General features: G+C 37.7%; 1 protein-coding gene across 1 annotated transcript; it reads left to right on the top strand.

Moving 5' to 3' along the window:
- The first annotated feature begins 103 nt into the window (after positions 1 to 103).
- LOC133515358 (large ribosomal subunit protein mL38) lies at positions 104 to 21700 on the top strand. Its single transcript, XM_061847887.1, has 5 exons — positions 104 to 404; positions 483 to 1051; positions 2298 to 2459; positions 17582 to 17756; positions 21564 to 21700. The coding sequence occupies exons 1-5, from the start codon at positions 223 to 225 to the stop codon at positions 21661 to 21663; spliced, it is 1188 nt and encodes a 395-aa protein (XP_061703871.1). The 5' UTR covers positions 104 to 222; the 3' UTR covers positions 21664 to 21700.
- Positions 21701 to 21788: the final 88 nt, after the last annotated feature.

The raw sequence follows: 21788 nt of genomic DNA, 5'->3' as shown, positions 1-21788 counted from the left end.
AATAAATACACAAAATATACAAAACATCACCGTTTGGTCAACATATTTAGAATTAGGAGTAAGATGATTCAAAAACAATTGTTATGTCATTCAAACAACTGTCATTGTGACATTATAAATTCATAATTAATTTACAGTATAGAGGACAACAAATGAGTAATTGAGTATATTTGAATGAAAATTGTATATTAGGAACCACTATTAACAAACATAGTAAATAAAATGCTGAACTCGCTTCGAAGGGCATGCATGCCCAATGTACAGCTGCAACAAGTTAGGTTAGGACACAGGGTCCGTGGTAAAGCTCCCATATTCTGCCGAACCTTGAAGGAAAGATTAGATGAATTAAATTATAAGGATGAGCTTTACACCACTCGAATCGACATCGGATTTTCTCGGCCTAAGTAAGTTAATTTTACAAATATTTTGTAAACATGTAATACAGGGTTAGGATGTATTTTTGTACTTATTTTTTATTACAGAAATTCGTCCTCAGAATTGAGAGATGCACGCATTGAGCGCATGAAAAAAGTAAAAGCTGACAAGAATTTAGAGCAGTTGGCTCGCAATCACAAACTAAAAGTGGATTTGAGTGAAGTTAGGAAAGAATGGCTGAATACACAGGGCCCAAATCATAAAAAACAGGTGGCTGATCATTATGGTATATATGAACATCTTTACGGCGAAGGGTACTTTGTGCCATACAAGAATCTTGAAGTACTTTATGAGCTGAAAAATGGCAGCTCCATGCCCGTGTATTGTGGGAATGTAATAAAACCTGCGGAAGCTCTGAACCCTCCAACTGTTGCCTACGAATCAGATGGAAACACTATGTGGACGTTAGTAATGTCAAGCCTAGATGGCCACTTGAATGAGAATGACAAGGAATATGTGCACTGGTTTGTTGCTAACATTCCCGGCAATTTTATTGAAAAGGGTGACAGCATAGTTGAATACTTGCAACCATTTCCTTTGAAGGGCACAGGATACCACCGATATGCCTTTGTGCTGTATAAGCAGGATGGAAGAATAACTTATGACATCCCTCAAGGTAAGAGTTCAATTTACAATACAATCAAAATCATTATTTTTTATACAGGGTTGCAGTTCTAACCTAACCTAACCCACTTTTATGGGAGCCTTTATTTCTATTAAGACCTACATCTATGATGTCACTAGTAGAACTTGTAGAACAAATATGTTGTATACCAAGAATAACATGATGTATGTCATTGATTAGGTAATATTTACCTTACACAAAATAATGATGTATCAAACTATAATATATGAAAAGTAATTGTAAAGAATAGTCCACCCAACATATCATACATAAGTATGGGAAAGGACATGTATCACCTTTAACATCTTTTTATATTTTCACCTGTGGTCTGATAATAAATAATTTCAATTTTTTTTCCCCTAAATGGCTTTTACTCCTTGCCAATTTTAGCAAGGTGGATTCTGCCAATGTCGAGGTGTAGACTTTTGACTTGTTAGAAAAGAATGTTTGTTTAAATCTTGACTTGTGAAAGGATAGGTTGGGAACCTAAAACAAACACTTATTATGGATGACCCAGACAAACACAGGATATGACATATTTGACATTGTACCAACATTAGTTAAATCGAGCGGAGAGTGGATGACAGATTTTAATGCAAGCAACATAGCAGATGAAATGGAGGAAAACCAAGAATTATATAGATATACGTAGAATTAAAGTTTTATATTGTGTTCTTGTATATATTTAATAATTTCTCTTTTAAGTTCTGAAAACTCATTGGTATGAGATGAGGTTTGAACCTGTGACCTCCTGATTGTTTGAAAGTTTTAACTATACTTACAATGAAATTGGACCATATTTACTCAAAAATAATAATTTTGTTGTAAGTATAAAAAGTAAAAACCTTATGAATGTTCGTAAAAACAAGTAATTCTTAGGGTTCCGTACCCAAAGGGTGAAGTGGGACCCTATTACCAAGATTCCGCGGTCCATCTGTCTGACTATCTGTCTGTTTGTATGCAATCAGGTTCATGAACTGTGATGATTAGACAGTTGAAATTTTCACAGATGAGGTATTTCTGTTGCCACTATGATGATGATGATATCCTGTTATCCGTTATCAGGGACATAGGGCTCTCAAAAGAGATTTTCATTTTTTTTTTGCCCCTATAACAACAACTGTTTACTAAAAAATATAGATAATGGCACGGAACCTTTGTACGCAAGTCAGACTAAATGTTTGATCTGTGAATTTATAATTTTTTTTATGAAATAATTATTTTGTGTGCTTTTCAGTGACATCCACATCACCCCTGGCAACACGAACATTTGAGACCCGTGAATGGTACCAGAAGTACCAGGACAACATCACCCCGGCAGGTCTGGCCTTCTACCAAACTGATTGGGACTACACGGTCAAGGACTTTTTCCACAATGTACTTGACAAGAAGGAACCAGGTAAGTTGTTACCTTATTAAACACTGAAGTATTGTGTATTATTTTTATTTCTGTTTCAAAAATAGTTGGATTATACCCGTATAATGTTATTCACATATACACTAAGGGGTGACTGATTATGTATGTCATACTGAACAACTTTAATGAACCAACCCCGAAATCGCTAAAAAAATCCCATTGAAAACATTGACATATGATTCTCTGAAACGTATGAAACAGCAATTTTTATTAAGCGTTTACGGGGTTGGCCCATAGTAAAAATTTGTTCCAAATTTGATTCTATTTTTGCCTCAGATGAATCTAAATTCCCTTTCAATAGTATTTATCTTTAATAGCCGAGTGTAGACGTGCTTCGGCCGAGGCGGCGCATGCGTTTTCCTCGGCCAAGCGCGCCGCCTCGGCCGAGGCACGTGTACACTGCCCGGTTTGTGCGTGAGAAAATTGCCTCGCGCGTATGCTCGCTCTGTGTGGACCCGGCTAATGATGCTTGACAGATGGTTTTTCGGAATTTTGGTCTTGATTCTCTACCTATTATATTATAATACACTCGCGTGCAAAATTATTGCATCACTTTGCATTGATTCGTCCGCACCCAATATCTTTCTAATTCTGTACACGAATCTGAAAATTTAGTATCAACTGAAAGCTTATAATGTAACCGTGTAACGCATTAGAAAATTGGTAAATGTAATGAAAATTCGAATCTGGAGACTAAAAACATCACAAAACTGAAAGTAGTCGCATAATGTGCCTAAAATTAAAATATGCTTTATCAGCATTAACATCTGATATATTTTACTTTATGTTCTTTTTTTCTTTCGAACTTCGAGACCTCAATTATTCTGGGCGCTAATGAACTAAGTGTTTCCGAACCTAGGGTCTATTTTAATGGCTTCTATGTATTTTCATTTTCAATATTTTTGTTTTTTTCTCACTTTGTACGCATGTGTGTGTGCGTCAGTGTTAGCAGTATTTTTTTAATATACTTTGTAATTACTTGTGAGTTCCTGTAATTGGCTCTCTGTATTAATCTTGTTGTCCTATTGTATTAAAGCTGTTGGTTCTCCTGAACATAAATAAATAACATAAATCAGGAAGTCATTTTTTTTGTACAATTTAAATTATTTTTATTAAATTAATACTTGGTGTTTCCATCCCTAGCCCTCCTCGCACAAATCAAGCGGCTTTTCATAGACCTAATTATTTTTTTATGTGATCTTGAGGAATAGCGTCCCACTCCTCCAGCAAGGCTGAAGGTAGCCTCAACATTGGCCGGGATTCCGCTTCCGAACCATCCTTTTCAGGTAATCCCACACGTGTTCAATGGGGTTAAGGTCCGGGCTCATCGCTGGCCAGTCCATAGTGTCGATGCCCACTTCGAGAAGGTAGGCTGCAGTGGCCCTAGCGATATGAAACGGGGCATTATCCTGCATTAGGATGAACAACGTGTTCCTCCAGGATATCAGTGATGTACTTGGCAGCGGTCAATCCACCTCCACGGCCCTCGCCAGGCACGAAAACCAGCTCTGTCCGCCCGTCATAGGAAATACCGCCCCAGAATATTACAGATCCACCGCCATAGGCGACCCTTTCCGAGAAGCAACATTGAGCAAACCGTTCTTCTGGCCTTATGTAGACTCTTCCTCTTCGGTCACATCCATACAAGCACATTCTGCACTCGTCCGAGAAGAGAACTGGGGTCCATTGCTCAATGGTCCGGCCCATATGATTTTCTGAGTTTCTTGCCGATCCATATTGGGATACCCTTCTCCAATTGAGGGGGGATTTAAATCTAATATCTAATTCGGGTCAGAGGTATAGGGTTAGAGCCGGTGTTGCTTTATTTGACGCTCGCAAGCGCATTGTAACATGCCTACTTGAATAATAAACTATCTTTATCTTATCTTTCTGCAAACTCTTTTCGGGCTGTACGGTGTCGCGCCAGCAATCTGGGCCCCGTTGCAGGCCTCCTGGGTGTCAAGTTCGCTTTCTTAAGTCTTCTTCTTATTGTCCACTCACTGACCGCCACTCGTCGTACCTCACGCAGACGCTGCTGGATGGCAACGCTTGTCTGGTGTCGATTTCGGAGAGATGTTGTGACAATGAAGCAGTCGTCCTTCTCTGATGTACACTTTCTGCGGCCGCTTTTTGATCTTGACGTAAAGGATCCAGTCTGGAACCTTTGGTAAACTCTGCAAACTGTAGATTGGCTTAAATTCAGCGCGGCAGCTACTGAACGTTGGCTACGCCCCTCTTGCAGGAGCTGGACGACATGGCGGACTTAAGCTTCAGTGATTTCCATTTTTCCAGGTCTTCTTCACGGGAAAATATGCGAAGATGTGTACCGGTTGACTTCTGATAAGTGACTGATAACAACCGATAGATGTCATTCGATACCTCCCTGGAAGGGCCTTTCGGCTGTAGCGGCTGTGGCGGGTCGCTCCCCACCGATCGGTGGGCAGGTCAATTGGCCGTCGTTTGGAGGACGGTGTGTGCTGCTAGTGTAGGCCAGCTCTTCGCTGCCGATCGTTACCCAACCCCACGACCCCTAGCATGGTGATACCTTTTGAGCGGGGCCAGGTTTCGGAGCCGCGGTGAAGGCGACCGGTAGCTTAGCTGGCGTGTGTGGCGTGCTGGTGAGGCAGTGTCCGAGTGTGTGTGTGTTGTGCTTGCTGAGAAAACAACCCCTCCTCTACCCCCCGTTTTATAAGGGTCAAGGGTAGCGCAACTCGTGCGCGTGATAAAGCGAAACTGGTCACAAATCGGGAAAAGTTTGAAAAATACTGGTTTCCATGTTTTTTTTTTTTCATAAAGCTAAAACTTCAAGCACAGATCATATAATACTAGTACAGATACCCAATCCCATACTAAAAACGCGCACCGTCCTAAGTATCCAATACCTGTAGGCTATTTTTTAGTTCACAGTAACGAACTAGATGGCGCACGGAGCTAATAAAACTCTCACAACTAACATGCGTTGAAATGGCGTCGAACTACCTCTCTTGCGACATCTGTTGTAGCTTTCACGCACTAAACCTAGAGGTCACATATATTGTTAAGGTCAATTATTACTAGATGGCGTTTCAGATATCGATGACGAAATTAAAATTTATTTACAAATTAAGTCAATTTACAATTATGATGTCAATTATAATTTAATGTTACTTTTTTTGTACTGTAAATAGAAGTTTGATTTGGTACTTTAAGACATCAAAGTTTCGTTACAAATCACAAGTCGTGTTCTTATCGCTTAGCAGGGTTCGGCGCGACGAGCATTCGAGTAAACCAGCGTAACTATGACTTTTAGATACGCAATAACGCATAATCAAAGAGGACTCTTATGCTGGTTTGAAGGTATCTAGTACCTGGCGCTTCACGTTAGGGCAGAAAGAACACGGCATTAAGCGGTATGATTTGTTTTAATAACTCTTGGCGCTAAGCGTTGCATTGGTTGCTCGGCACGTGGCCTTGAGAGGCCCAAGGTTGCGCTTATACAAATGATTTAAAACGTTCGTCAAAATCGAAAGTAAAAAATATGCGCATATTCAATAAAAAAATATATTGGTACCTACCTAGAGATATATTATGCAGTATTGTCTTAGATTTATTATGATATAAAAAGAGCATGTATACAGGAAAGGAATGAGTATTTTTAAGGATGATCAATTGATAATTTTGTGTTAAAAAATAAAGGCCACCACTTACAAAAAATAGGTACCTAAATATGGAAGTGTCTCGTTAGACAGTTTACGCACTTGCGATTTCCGTATGTGGCTATAGCGTGATAAGTGCTTAAGAGGAAAGAGGACGGCCGGTTCTCCATACAAACGTAGTCCCCATTTTCCTCTCTGGATGTTGACATTTAGGAAAATATTTTTAAGTAATTTGATGTATATTAAACATACCTTGTCTTTTGATTTTTTTCGATTTGTGTATTATTATAAAAATTAGGAGCGAAAATAGATTTCAGATTTCATACAAAATTTTTAATGCTTCTAACTCGTATCGAAAAAAATCAAACGTAGAGGCATACTTGTGGTTGATATACAACAAATTGTGTCAAAATATTTTTGATAATGTTAATATCTAGAGAGAAAAATGTGGACTATGTTTGTATGAAAAGGTGATTTCGCGTGCGTCCTCCACTTTCTTCTTAAGAGGGAAGTGTACCACGTGATTGTCCATACATAAAGAGAAAACGTTTTTCCATGATTTAGTAGTATGTTATTGACACAATGACAACCATAGGTTTCCTATTTTTAAATGTGCAAAACAAAAAAAAATGTATATTTTTTCAAAAAAGCGAAACTTATAAACCTACCTGAAGCGATCGACATCAAAATCAAAGTGATTTGTTAAGATTTAGTTAGTGGAAATCATTTTCTCTCGAAATGGAACTGCATAGAAAAATTACTGTTATTTCGTTAGATTCGAAAACTATTCTTCCCTCTTAATAATCCCAATTTCAAGTGAAATTATAAGGTTTAACATGACTCATAGGTAGGTTTTTGACGTGACTAATAGGGAGAACATATTTTGATTTATTCAGGAAAATTAGGTTATTGTAGGTATTTAATTTGTTATGCTATCAAGCATCAGAGTGCCCAGCACGAAGAGCGAAATTTCATCAACTGCTATAAAGAAATTTCGATTCAGAAATAAAGTTTAATCCGTATTAACTACGTATCGTCTGTATCCGTATTACTTATTATATTTAGTAAGAGGGTGGGGGGAGGGGTTAATTACGTGAGGGGATCAGGGGGGCCAAGCTGAATTCACCGAACCAGTTTCACCGAAATTTAAAAAACCGGGAAAACCAGGTTTACCGATTCCGATTTTTTAAATAAGTACCTATATAAATTACATCTTATACCTTTAAACGAGCAATTCTTGTATATATATATTTCTGTGATCTCGGAAACGGCTCTAACGATTTCGCTGAAATTTGGTATATGGGGGTTTTTGGGGGTATACAATCTATCTAGATTAGTCTTATGTTTGGGAAAACGCGTGCTTTCGAGTTTTCATGCGTTTTTCTTTCGACGCAGAATATGGTCGCTAATTTCGTGTTGCCGGCCACTGTCCGTCTGGTCCAGCGGGTTAAAACGCGGACTGTTAAACGAGTGTTACGGGTTCGAATCTCGCCCGGTGACTAACTTTAGTTTTTTTTTTATATGTTCAAGTTTATATATAATTTTTTATTGTTTTAGACAAGTTTAATTTAGTAAAAAAATGACCTATGTAATAAAAGAAATTACAATAGATGGCGTTACTCTGTGACAAGTGCTGTAAAATCGATAGTAAATAATAATAATTGTCAGTTTACATTTTACTTTTTAAGTTTATGTAGATTATCACCTATACACCACCATATTACAATAAATAGTTATAACCGAGCAAAACTCGGTCGCCCAGGTACTATATCATAATATGAGCTAGAATGTTTAAAAAGGAATATGGATTTTTACAGATATTTCTTAAAAACTCTTTATTAAAATATGGGTCGCTTGAAAAAAAATAGGTTTCTACGTACCGTACCTACTTTCCCATCGTTTCATTATCTGATTTGTGCACTACCTAGACGACAAGAGAGACGATTAGCGCAACTATTGAACACTGTGCGAGTTGTGCGGATGAACGAGCTTGATTCTGAACGGGTGTTGCTTTGCGTGTTTAACATTCTAACATTGCAATAAAAAAAAGCGCGTAACCTTTTTTTTCCATAATTTTAAATAAATAAATAAAATAATTTTATTTCGTATTTATTTAATTTAATTTTTTAACCACCAAAGTGTGTTTTGTAGCTTATTCAGTACGGCTACCATGAGTTGGCATTTGTACGTTTACGCTAGCGACTGCTTGAACTTGATCGCAGTTTATCTCGCTTGCATTAAAGTAGGTATTGGTGCGATCGAGTTCACGCAGTCTGTGGCGTAAAAGTCAAATGTTAACTCATGGTAGCCATACTTGTCCTATCATGTAAATATTTTTTTATAATTTTTGATATATGATATAAACAGATTATTCAACATGTAAAAAAAACATCAAATTAAAGTCACTGGAGCGCGTCAGCAGGTAGTCAGTCGCGCACCATGTATCCGAAAAAAAGAAAGAAAGAGGAGGGGAAATAATAAGGGTAGGTATGTTAATTTACATGGTCAAGGTGGTTTTTAATATATAAGAGAGTAGCAGGGTCACAAAGTTACAAAAAAAACGTGACCTTGATTTACTCGAGCGCGGTCGGTCTTTTTTTTTGTTTATTTTTTTGTAAATGTAATGAAGATTTCTTATTAGAAAACAATCAACTTGTAACGTTCGAGTTCATTATTTTCAAATGACCGAAAAATATACGGGAATAGCCTCAATACCTCTTTAACTCCATTAAATAAATAAAAATCTTTTTTACTGTTCAGATTCTTGCCAATCAATTCAAACTATTAAAAGTTAACTTCATGTTAAAAATTTACATTGTCGTACAAAAGGCAGTTACACAATGGAAAAGGCAATTATGTTATAATTTTCCGTATGAATATACAACGTAAGCAAAATAATAGACTAATAGATAATGTTTTTTGACGTAAGTCGCAAGTATTAAGACGATTGTCGGCCCAATGCCCTTGAGCGTCGGGGCCTCGGAGCGAAGCTAAGCGCTCTGTCCCCGCGACAATCTCATGTCTCATGACGATCGCACGCAACGACGTTCAAAGAATAAGATGCAGTGCAGAGGCACGTGGGTGGCGGTACGAGTATACTCGTATTTGAGTATCATCTTTTGCAGACGTTTTGTTGTTTGATATGAGTAGATCATGCATTTGGTGAAGGTACTGTAGTAACCTCGCAGTAGGACACACACACAAAATACACCATACACCACGAATTATTTATGATTTTGTGGCACACTTCATATATCCGTATCGAGTGTGGTTTAATAAAAATAATAGTTTTTGGTTTCTATGAAAAAGACACGCAAATCAAAGTTGTAATTTTAAGATTTTTTGATTGAAATTGGGTTTTACGTGCATTTTTATGCTAATCTATGAATTTCAGACGATTAAACATGAAACGGCGCCCGGAGCATGTTACACCGATACTAACTTTTGATATTACATTGGCGGCTTAGGCCGGTATAAAGCCGTTTGAGTAAATGTCCTGTTCATATCTCGACGACAAAAGCGATTGTCAGCCTTATATCTTACATTATTAGTTTCCAAAATAAAATTAATTTCGTAGAGTAGAGTATAATATGCACCACGTTCGGAGGCATTCGAAACTAAGGTACATAACAGTGTTTTTTTTTTCTTATTGCACAAATAAATATTTATGTTGCCGAGCGCCGATTTTATACTTTTTTTTTTACAATCCTAGAAAAAACTAACCACGTTTTAATAGGTAGTTTATTAATCCTGAAAATTTTATGGTTTCTGAATTTAATCGATTAATTATTTTTAAATATAAAAAGAAACAACTATCTATATACAACGTAAATAGATAGCCTATGTTAATCAATTAATTATATTTTTTTAGGAATCGAAATTTATTACAAAACTCAAAATTCGAATGCCTATATGTCCGCGCATGTTAGAAAACACTTATTATACATATATTTAAAAAAGCTTTCTCAAACACAAGTGGAAATAGTGTCATTACGTTCATAACAATAAGCTGCGAAACACCATGTTTCGCGCGCTAAAGCGAGTCACAACCCAGCTTTCTGCAGTTATTTATTCTTTGGCCGCAATTACTCCGATATTATAGCACTTGGGAAATGCACAAGCATTCATAGTGCAAGGAAGGCACGGAGCGACAAGTGATACAGCCTCCTCGTCTAAAAGCTGGCACATGACTGACGTTCATGTCTTTTTCGAGCTGCAAACGCACGAAATGTCAAAAAATAAACGATTTCTTAAAAAAATATTAACTGATTAGCAAAAGCTGTGTTGTATTCGCAGAACCTGTTAAAAAATATTTTTTTAGTTTAAAAATAATTTAATCGATTAATTTAGTAGAAATGAGCAGTGTCTTTTTGTATGTGTATTTTTTTTGCCGGGAAACTATAAATGTTACGATAAAAGTCAAATGATGCTATTGTTGTACATAAAATGAACATTCATATATATCTTTTCCACAATTTTTTGTTAACCCATTTAGAAGAAATAGCCTCTAGACTAGAAACCGTTTTTCGACGAAAACGGCGCGTAGCGCCTTAATAAGGTTATGTCCTTCGCGCCACCGTGCACCGCTAATAATACCTAGTTGTATGGTAGTATGCTTACGCACACAGATGCACCTCGGTGGCCTTCAGGGGCTGCGTAGGGTTCGCCTACGCCTATATGGTTCCTCCGATACGAACAATATGAAATCGAAGATGAGCCCATATTAAATTAAAAACAAATGCGAACCTACAAATATAATACGTCGTATTGTCAATCTAACTTTGCAAACGCACACTGGTAAATAAATATCAGTCTTCGTCTTTTGATTGATATTTTGTCAGATGATTTTTTTCTTTTTTTTTTTATACTATGTCGGTGGCAAACAAGCATACGGCCTGCCTGATGGTAAGCAGTATCCGTAGCCTGTGTACGCCTGCAACTCCAGAGGACTTACATGCGCGTTGCCGACCCTAACCCCCTCCCACCCTCGTTGAGCTCTGGCAACCTTACTCACCGGCAGGAACACAACACTATGAGTAGGGTCTAGTGTTATTTGGCTGCGATTTTCTGTAAGGTGGAGGTACTTCCCCAGTTGGGCTCTGCTCTAGATCTGGAATGACATGATGATAGTTTATAGAGTTAGAGCAGCTTATTTATATGCACCAGGTTTCTATTTTATCACCAATATAGTTGAGAAAGATGCATAATGAAGCCCTGTGAATGTCAGCTGCCGCGAATGAAGCAGTTGAAAGTTTAACTCATTTAAGTTTAACATCAAATAAGACTAATTATTGCTCTAAGCCTGTAAATTTAAATGACCAAGATGACCATAAATGTCACAAATGACCGGTCATTTATCAAAAACGAGGGTCTCTAAAAGTGAATATTTATGTTGCCGAGCGCCGCTTGACGGACGCTTTGCAACCCTACTTGTGTTGTTACATTGCTTTCAATGCTTACATTTGACCAGTTGAAGCACTTTTTAGGGCCACAAAGTTTGTGTCTAGAGTCATACTGTGTCGATATGTACTTCAAAAAATGGGCTATGTGCGTTTTAAACCACGCATTATGGAGGGTTAAACCTTAATACGATTCTAAAAGACAAACGCAGCGCTTGCGCGGCATAGCGGGGCGTGGTATCGCTCGCTACCACTAGGTCGGCTACGATTGGCTCGCGCGCTCCGGCACGTCGACGGTCCAGCGCGCGTGGCTATGAATTTGGCGCCTTTTAAAATAGATTATTATGTGCTATTATAATGCAAGCTATTCACAGGAATTTCTAACTTTCCTTAATATTTCTGTAACGCATATTAATTTTTAAGCAACTATCCTATTTTTCAAAATTTTTAGCTTTGTCTATTAACTTAAGAACGTAGAGGTATTGTCGTGGATTTAATAACTTTAATTTAATGTCCACAAAACAAAAAGCTAATTCTAGTTTAACAAATTATTACATTAAAAAAAAATCTAAATATTTGAAGCTTAAACTTTGCATCTTAATTCAATATTCAAAAACCATGTAATGATTAAGTAAATTCATCCTATTGTGAACTTTACATCTTAGCGCTAAGGTTGCAAATTCCATGTGACTTACATGACTATGAAGGGTACAGTTGTAACTGATGAGCAATTTTCGTAACTGCATTAACTGTCACAATGGCTCAGCGGTAGATGCGTAGACTAGCGAGCGGGAGGTCCGAGTATCGAACCCCGGCGAGAATTAAGTTTTCTCCTAACTTTATTTGGTTTTAAAAATAACTGGTTTATTTGGTTTTTCAATTAATCTATAAATTCCGGTAATTGATTTCGAATTACCGAAATTTATAGTCATAAATCCGGGGATCCCACTTGTGAGAGAGATTATTTTTTTGTAATTAAAGTGCCCCACTATTTCACCAGAGCGTACCGATCGCTATGACCTTTTTGGATGGATGCACAACAGTGCACACACACTAGGTAACCAAAGAAACCCCGTCAAACACCAGGCAAAATCCCTCATGGCGCCCACATAATTTTAATCTTGGTTTAATGAGGATAATAGATTATAAAAAAAAATATCACTTAGTATACTGAGAATTACATTATTTTACCTCCCTCGACAACACATAACAATCATTAATAAGAGAATATATTATATACCTAATTTATATCTGACGCTCGTTCTAACTTTTATATTACAAATATGCTTAAAAATATGTCCCATGCCATATAAGCATAACTTTTCCATCTTTAGAATTATCATAACTTTTAGGGCTAAACTCTGGTCCCACTATTGAGCTAAGAAGTTACGCAATGCGACGAAATTAAAAAAAAAAATTTAAGATCCCTGACAACATAATCTATAATTTGGTCGGGTTATGTGTAGGTACCACAAACTATACTAAATTCACGGTGGGAATAAAAAAATGTCCTCACATTTCAACATTATGTGACAAGGACAAACAATAATAATGCTTTCTTTGCTACTCCTACTGAAAGATAAATAAGACTATCCCGTTCGGTCATTTCCCTCCTATCCACCGCTCATGGCTGATCCAGTTGAATACTCGATTCATGCGTAAAACGTACTAGAATCGTGGTGGCTCCATCTAGTGACGATATTCATTATTACTTCGACAGCTATATCCGTCGTGCGCTGTTGCCCATAACGTAGTCAGTCGCAAAACTCGCAAATCGCAATATAATTGTGGTGTCAAATTTTGTAAATTAATGCATTGAATTCGTGTTGTTATTAATGTTTACATTTCATTTATAGTGTTTTTAATTTATGGCATGTTAAATATGTCTTAATATGTAGGATAATAATTTCGTAATGGCTGATTGTGACATTTGGCGCCATCTATTGATATCGATTTAGAAATAATTATAACTAGTTCGAGATGGGAGGGCATGCTTCAAGGAACATGATCATGACATGATTTAGTTTGCTATTTAGTTTTTTTGCACCTCCTAATTAGTTAATTTTAGTTTCAGTTCTCCACTACCTAAAGGTTGTCTGGAAGAGATCGCTCTGTAGCGATAAGGCCGCCTGTTGTTTACCTCTATCTTCATGTTTTTTATGTGTTTCCATGTACATTATTTTCAGAGGTTGTGCAATAAATAGGATTTGTATTGTATTGTATTGTATGATCACATTAAAATTAATTTAGCGAAATTAACCGGTTTACCGGTTTATATTGGGTGCAGTTGAAAAAATGCAATGTGATACAATACTTTTGCCAGTGCCGGATTAACCCTTAAGCAAAATAAGCACTTGCTTAGGGCACCACGTCTAGGGGGGCACCAAAATCGTAGGCAAAAAAATTAGTATTATGAAACTTTTTATACGTGTACAAGTAGGAAAACCGAAAGGACGTAATAGTAAGAGAGTAAGGACACGTAAGCACGTCTTCAACGTAGGCCTTTGATTCGACCTTACACCTTACGCGGAGGCCCATGGCCAAAAAATCTTGCGGTCGGGGTCGCCTACCCGTCAGCCGATTTTTCGACATAGGCTACCGATTTTGTAGCGAATTTGCTCTCTTGCACGCCAGATTTGTCGGCCAGGCCGAGCCACAACCTAATTGTCAATTTTTTAAGTGTTATAAGGGGCCCCGCGAAGGTCGACAATCGAAAGAATCCTATCAAGTCGCGCATTCGAATAAATCCAAAGGCCAAGCAATACATACAGGTGATTACATAACTTCGATTTCAAGCCACTGTTTCAGTTGGTGGGTCTTATGCCTTCTAGAGGTTCTCTAAATCATTGCCGATAGTTATATTGCCAAATGTCATTTCGCAGCCAATTATTCGCATAATTTCATTTTGCCGAATAATCAAGTGACAACTAACTGTTAGCAACTGTATGTTTGGCTAACAACAAATAAATGCTTTTGACTTTTCGACTTTTAACATCAAAAAGACACTTTAAAACGTAACGTTTTCGCAAGTCGATCTTCTGCCTCACTTACACGGATGGCGGTAATCGCTTACCATCAGGTGATCCGTCTGCACGTTTGCCTACTGTATCATAAAAAAAAAAACTTACACTATGGCCATGGATACAAATCCAAGCTTTCCTCTCTCGCAGCTCGGCCTTCGGCCTCGTCCACTTTTCGCCATTGATCAATTTCAAGCTCTGCTTTCTTGCAGCTCGACCTTTTGTAACCTCATTCGTAAGCGCCAATCGGATGCTCCGCGCCTTCAGCCTTGTTATAATCTCAGCCATAGACTTTGCCTTTACACATTATTATTTTCGAAAACGGGACTTAATCGCGTTGAATTAAGTTCTAAAATTACCTCCAACGTCAAGATAATGATGTCGACTTTAGCCAGTCTTCTCCGAGACCATAGGGACAACGCCATCCCTAAAACGTCGGAGGTAATTTTAAAACTTAATTATACGTGATTAAGTTTCGTTTCCGTACTCAATAATTTGCTTTTTAAATTTGGCCCTTAGTTGAGTCAGAGCCAAGCCCAAAAGCTTAAGAGGTTGAAAAATCCTGCGCAGAGCACGGCCAATGTCTTCGCTTACACTTGGACATCGGTTGGCTCGGCCTTCGACCTCGCACGAATTCCCGACACGGTCGGATGTTCTGGGCTTCCGGCTTTTTTTCACCTTTATTATATATTTATGGCATCGCACGGCCTTCAATAAATTAAATACACTGTTCAAAACTTTCAGGGTACTCTTGGGCAGGTGTATAAGTCATGTTGCCTACACTGGGGATTATTTGAGGATTGAGAACCAAAACACGTTTTAATTGCATAGTAAAGCAAGCACAGAATGATAATGATGATATATTAGGTTATTTCGGTCATTTCGTTTAAATAGGCGCTTTGATAAAGGTGGCATTCGGATGGCGACTTCAGCAGCACTACTGTTCTAACTACAACGTTACTGCTGCAGCACTGTCAATATCCATGATAAATATCTATTGAGCAAGGAGCACTGTCAATATCTATTGAGCAAGGAGTATTTCCGGAGCGTCTGAAGCTTTCACTTGTAAAACCAATATTTAAAAAAGGGGATCGCTCAGAAATGAGTAACTATAGACCAATTACCCTCATTCCAGTATTGGCGAAGATTTTTGAAAAGGTTATGGCCACTAAATTAATATCATTTCTCACTAAATACAAAGTTCTAAAAACAGAGCAGTATGGTTTCCAAAAAGGTAAATCTACGTCGTTAGCGTGTTTTTCATTAGTTAAGCTAATATCGGAATGTGTAGACAACAGAATTCCAGTTGTTGCTCTTTTTTTAGATATGTCAAAAGCATTTGACTTTGTGAATCACCGAATACTCATGATGAAACTGTACAACTACGGAATACGAGGAAAAGCTTATGACTGGTTTGCGAGCTATTTAAGCAATCGGCAACAATGTACAGAAACTTCAAAAAAAATAAATGGTGAAAGGAAGCTCGAACGCTCGAACTTCCAAACCATCCAATCCGGAGTCCCACAGGGCAGTATTCTTGGTCCTGTTTTATTCCTTCTGTATATAAATGATCTCCCTGACATAACTACTCATAAATGTATATTATTCGCAGATGATACAACTATCATATTTAGATGTGAAGATCCTAATAATTTTGAAAGTGACATAAATAATACTTTAAATAATGTAATTAAATGGATGGACATAAATCAATTAAAAATTAATGTAAATAAAACAAAAGCAATCCAATTTAAAACGTATCAAAGTCAAAAATTAAACCTAAATATCAATTATAATGGTGCACCAATAGAATTATTAGACTCAACCACATTTTTGGGTGTAACACTAGATGAAAACTGTAATTGGAAATATCATATAGAACTAGTATGTAAGAAGATAAACAGATTTGTATTCGCACTAAATAAAATTAAGAAAATTGCGTCCTTAGAGACAGCTCTTAAAGCGTACCATGGATATGTGTCATCTGTGCTACGATATGGAATAATTGTATGGGGAAACTCGGTATCGATAGACAGAGCTTTTAAGGCTCAAAAGAAATGTATACGAGCATTAGGCAACCTAAAAAGAAGACATTCATGCAAGCCAATATTTGAAAAGCTTAACATTCTTCCTTTGCCCTCTATGTATATTTCGGAAATGTGCATATTTGTCAAAAAACACCCAGAACTATTTAAAACGGTAGCTGAGAGTAATCCATCTGCCCGAAGCAATAGATTACACAAATTAATTGGATGTAAAAGCCAAACTGCTTTTTATCGTAATAATGTAATGGGAATGGCAATCACACTGTATAATAAGTTACCGTCTTGTATAGCTGGTCTTCCAATAAATCAGTTCCAAAAAGCACTCCATAAATGGCTAGGCAAAAAAATTTTTTACTCAGTATCCGAATTTCTTACATGTGAAGCCAATGAGTGTTAACTGGACATGGACAAAACAGTGTGTACAGTAAATAAATACCAGTACCTATTAGTAGTACTAGGCAATGTTATAAAAGTAAATAATAAGTATTGCGTTTGTATTGTAAATAGATAATGTATAATAATGTTATAATAGTTTAGTTTTAGGTAAATATGTAATTAAACTTTTGCATGCCTAAATTAAGGTACAAACATTATTGATACTGAATAACTTTGTAATCCATCAACTACACATAATGTTTGGCAAAATAAATGATTTACTTTACTTTACTTTACTAAAATGATGTGACAGGTTGATGATTCTATTTTCAACAGTAATGTGGCATTGGACGTGACTCAATTTACCAAGAAAATTCAATATAATCATGATTACTCTAGGGACAGGGGGCACCATGGTCTAGAAATGCTTAGGGCACCAAAACATCTTAATCCGGCACTGACTTTTGCACGCGAGTGTAGTTATAAGCGTATCACACGATTGGTGGCGTGTTTTAAATATTGACTTTATTTTGTAATCAACTAAACAAAAAGCATCTCACCCACTTGAAATACACGTTGTTTGCATGTTTGAATGGAACAATATCTATATCAGTTTTTTTAACATTGCAGTATATGAATATGATTTCCCGGAGCCCTACATCAAGCCCCAAACGTGGTACCCAAAGAAGGAACCGTTCAACATCTACATGGACAAGTACCGTGACCCGAAAAAGATCAACAAGGAGTACTTGCTACGTAAATTTAAGAACGAGAATCCTTTCCAGAAACCGGCGCCCCCACTCAGGTAAATTAACGCTTCGGCCGCCAAAGACGTCAACTAAATGCCGTCCTTCGTGGATTCCGCCCAGGTTCGCGTTGATTTACCTGAGTCGCACACGATCGGCGTGGCACTTAAAGGATTAAGAATGAAGCTCATTTGAGATATTTTTTTTAAAAGATCAAGATAGTTCTTGAGTTGACGCGCCGCACACGATAGGCGTGGCGTTTAAAGGATAAAGAATGAAACTCGTTTGCGAATTAAAAAAAAAACTGAAAGTTCTTGAGTCCTACTTATTTTATTTATGATTGGGACTTTTGGGAAAGTTTAGTTTCCTTGTGGTTTGTTGCGTTGTGTTGTATCTCTTTCCTTTAAGTCGCAAACTGAAGTAACGCATCCATAATACGCGATAACAAATCAAAAAGTTTTAATTTTTTATATATTTTTTAACCTATTAGGCGGGTCCACACAGAACGAGCCGCCTCGCGAGGAAAATGCCGCGCGAAGCAGCTCGGTCGATGTAGACGTGCCTTGTCCGAGGCAATGCGGCGGAGGCTTCTCCACCGACCGAGCTTCTTCAAACGGCTATTTCCTCACGAGGCGGCCCATTCTGTGTGGACCCACCTAATCAAACATATTAAATGTGGCTTTTCTGATGGAAAGGTCCCTATGCACAAATGTAAGCCACAAATGTGTTAATTAAGACTAGTCACTTACCTTTCCCGTTGCTTACTTTGGGAGAACTTGCCATGCCTTAACTTTAAAAAATATAGGTACTCAATTTGTCGGTAGATGGCACTGTACCATGCGCAAACTAGAAAACGATGTGTCGACACAAAATGCAGTAGTCTTAGATTGATCTGTTATTGCTGCGACTGACTATTATTAATTATTACGCAGCTAATTACTGGTATTTGTTAAGGTGAAGGGTAGGGCAAGCTCTTTCCATACAAACTTTGTGCGCGTATTTCTTCGCATGTGTTTGCGCTACAGTTATTATTTTTGGCGAATATGCTCATTTTTCTGTTAGAGGGCTATATATTTTTTTTTAATAAAGAAAAATTTACATCAAGTTCTACGTATATCCTATATACAAGAAAAAAATTAAATTAAATGCTATGCCAAAACTAACGAATAAAACTTGCACAAGGTTTGTATGGAGAATGCCTTGCCCTACCCTGCGCCTTAACAGTAAAATTCAGTAATTTTTTCCATCCAGGGTATACTTACGTATATTGCCAGTGTTGTCTACTACAAAATCTTGGAATTTATTGTAAAATTAATGATCTCGTCGTATTTACGTGTAATTATTTTTACTATAAAACTGAGAAAAAGAAACCGTTTTTACTACTAATTCGCACGGGTCAAGAGAATAAGAGCGTATACCCCTCTGCTGACAAGAGCATGTGGGGCCATGCTTAGTGTAGGGTTCCATATAATCAAAGAGAGTTTGAAAAAGAGGTGTATTATCAAAGAAAACTTAGTAGCCACGTAAATTTATTGCCATCTTTCGAAATTTAATTAAAACTTTTAGAACGCCATTTGACTTTGATCCTTACTACTGCTACCAGGTATAAAGAGCATGTTACGTCATACAGACATAACCATCCGGAAAAATCTACTTTTGCTAAGCACTTAATAGATAGTGGCCACGTTTTATCTGTGAACCATTCTTTGGATATTTTACATGATTGCGAGAAAGGATTGCGTTTGAGTGTTCTGGAACAGTTAGAAATAATTAAATACAACAATAGGGGGTTGATTCTTAACGAACAGTTGAATGTTGCGTCATCGCTGTTATTACGAATTTTTCCATATCACTTATGCTTGCACAGTAGGGGGAGTGATCAAGGTATAAATATGGCCAACCATTCTAGACAGCAGCTAATTCAGTCGTCGGAACTTCGGACCGTCAACATCTCCTGAGGATGCCTCGTAGAGAGGCGAAATACGTCTCGAATTTTGTATTTTCGGTGGTGGGTTGTTATATTTATTTGCGTATTTATTTTTTCGCTGGGAGTGTGGGAACATTAGTTGCATGTAAAAATACGCAAATAAGTATAACGGGTTAGCACTGATTGACTAGCATGTTATCTTTTCGCGGATAAGCAAAGTAATATTTTTTGTTATAATTAATATGGATTTCCGGAAAGTAGCGCCTGATTCTATTAACTGGTATATAGATCGTGTCATTCACGAAGACACGTGGCTTAACTTGAAATTTTAATGTTATTAAAGGTTGATTTGACAAATTACCGCGTCATCGCCGCCGCCATACAATCGAGTTACGCTCTCATTTTAAAACGATATGCTGAAAAAACACGAAATTCCACATGATCTACTACCACATTTCGTACCTAGAAATACTAATATAAAGAAATTAGGGCGAGTAGAAGTATTACATAGATTCGAATAAGCATAATAGCGGTGGTGGCCGAGTGGATATGACGTCAGACTTTCAATCCGGAGGTCGCGGGTTCAAATCCTGGCTCGTACCAATGAGTTTTTCGGAACTTATGTACGAAATATCATTTGATATTTACCACTAGCTTTTCGGTGAAGGAAAACATCGTGAGGAAACCTGCATACATCTGAGAAGAAATTCAAAGGTGTATGTGAAGTCCCCAATCCGCATTGGGCTAGCGTGGGGACTATAGCCCGAGCCCTCTCGCACATGAGAGGAGGCCTGTGCCCAGCAGTGGGACGTATATAGGCTGAATTATTATTATTAGAAGTATTACATATTTTCCTTGTGTGACAATTTTTAGCAACAAAAACCAGCACCAGACATAGATAATAAATAAATAAATAAATATTATAGGAGATTATTACAAAATCTCATAGTTTTACGAACATTGGAGCAGTTGCGGCCGTATATTATAATGCTCTCGTCCGCAGCAGCCTCGAATGTAACGCAGTCATTTGGGCTCCGCATGAGGCGAAGTACCAGTTAATGGTCGAACGCATACAAAAAATTAAATTATTCGTTATTTGTATTTATTTACGGCAATATGGAGTATATCCTTTTTACCCTCTTATGTATCCCACGCTGTTTGTCCTGGGCATGGTGGGTTACAACGAGTTGCAGGTGCGCAGAGAGCTGAGTTTGGCGACATATTTGTTTCGGTTGCTAAGGGGTAAAGCCTACAACAGTCAAGTGTTGAGCTGTGTGAGCCTGTACGTGCCCGACAGGTACGTGTGGCGGCGGCGCCGGCCGCGGCTGCTGGCCGAGCGGCGCGGGCGCACCAACCTGCTCACGAAGGCGCCGTTGACGCGCGCTGTGCGGACCCTTAACCTAGTAGCCGAGAGCATTGATTTGTTTTGGTGTTCTCTGACTGAATCCACAAAGTCCACATTGTTCACATTATGTTATATGCGCCATAAGTTAGAATATTTTTTTGTTAATAGTTACACTATTGTCCTAGGTTTAGTACCTGTAAAGATAGTTGTAAGTGTGGAAAAAAAATTGACTCCCTAAGTCCCGCAGTGAGCTCAATAAGGCTTGTGTTGAGGGTACTTAGACAACGATATATATAAGTAGTTATAAATACTTAAGTATACATATACAGAAAACACCCATGCCTCAGGAACAAATATACGTGCTCACCACACGAATAAATGCCCTTACCAGGATTTGAACCTGGGACCATCGGTTTCATAGGCAGGGTCACTACCCACTAGGCCAGACCGAAAGATACGGCGGCATCGTTTAGTTTATTTTTTATTTATAACACATATCAATAATCAGGATCAAAGTTAAATGGCGTAATATGTATGATGTTCAAGTAAGTTTTGTTATTAAAATTGCCATAATCAATTTTAATTTAATTTCAGGTTCCCTAATGCCCATCCAATGCCGAAGGATATGCCTTCGTGGCTCAAATTGCACGAAAAGAAGATTCGGCTAAAGTGGGGTAGAGTCAATGATGTCTAATATAATGTAATATATTAAATAAACCGTGTAATTAGTATTTATAGGTGTTTTATTCATAACAATTAAGGCTACTTTCGTAAAGTGTCATTCATGGGTTCAGAACGCGCAGTTTTTGAAAAATCTTA

Source organism: Cydia pomonella, chromosome 2 (assembly GCF_033807575.1).
Source record: "Cydia pomonella isolate Wapato2018A chromosome 2, ilCydPomo1, whole genome shotgun sequence".
Taxonomy (NCBI): domain Eukaryota; kingdom Metazoa; phylum Arthropoda; class Insecta; order Lepidoptera; family Tortricidae; genus Cydia; species Cydia pomonella.
This window is presented reverse-complemented; position numbering and strand designations above follow the sequence as displayed.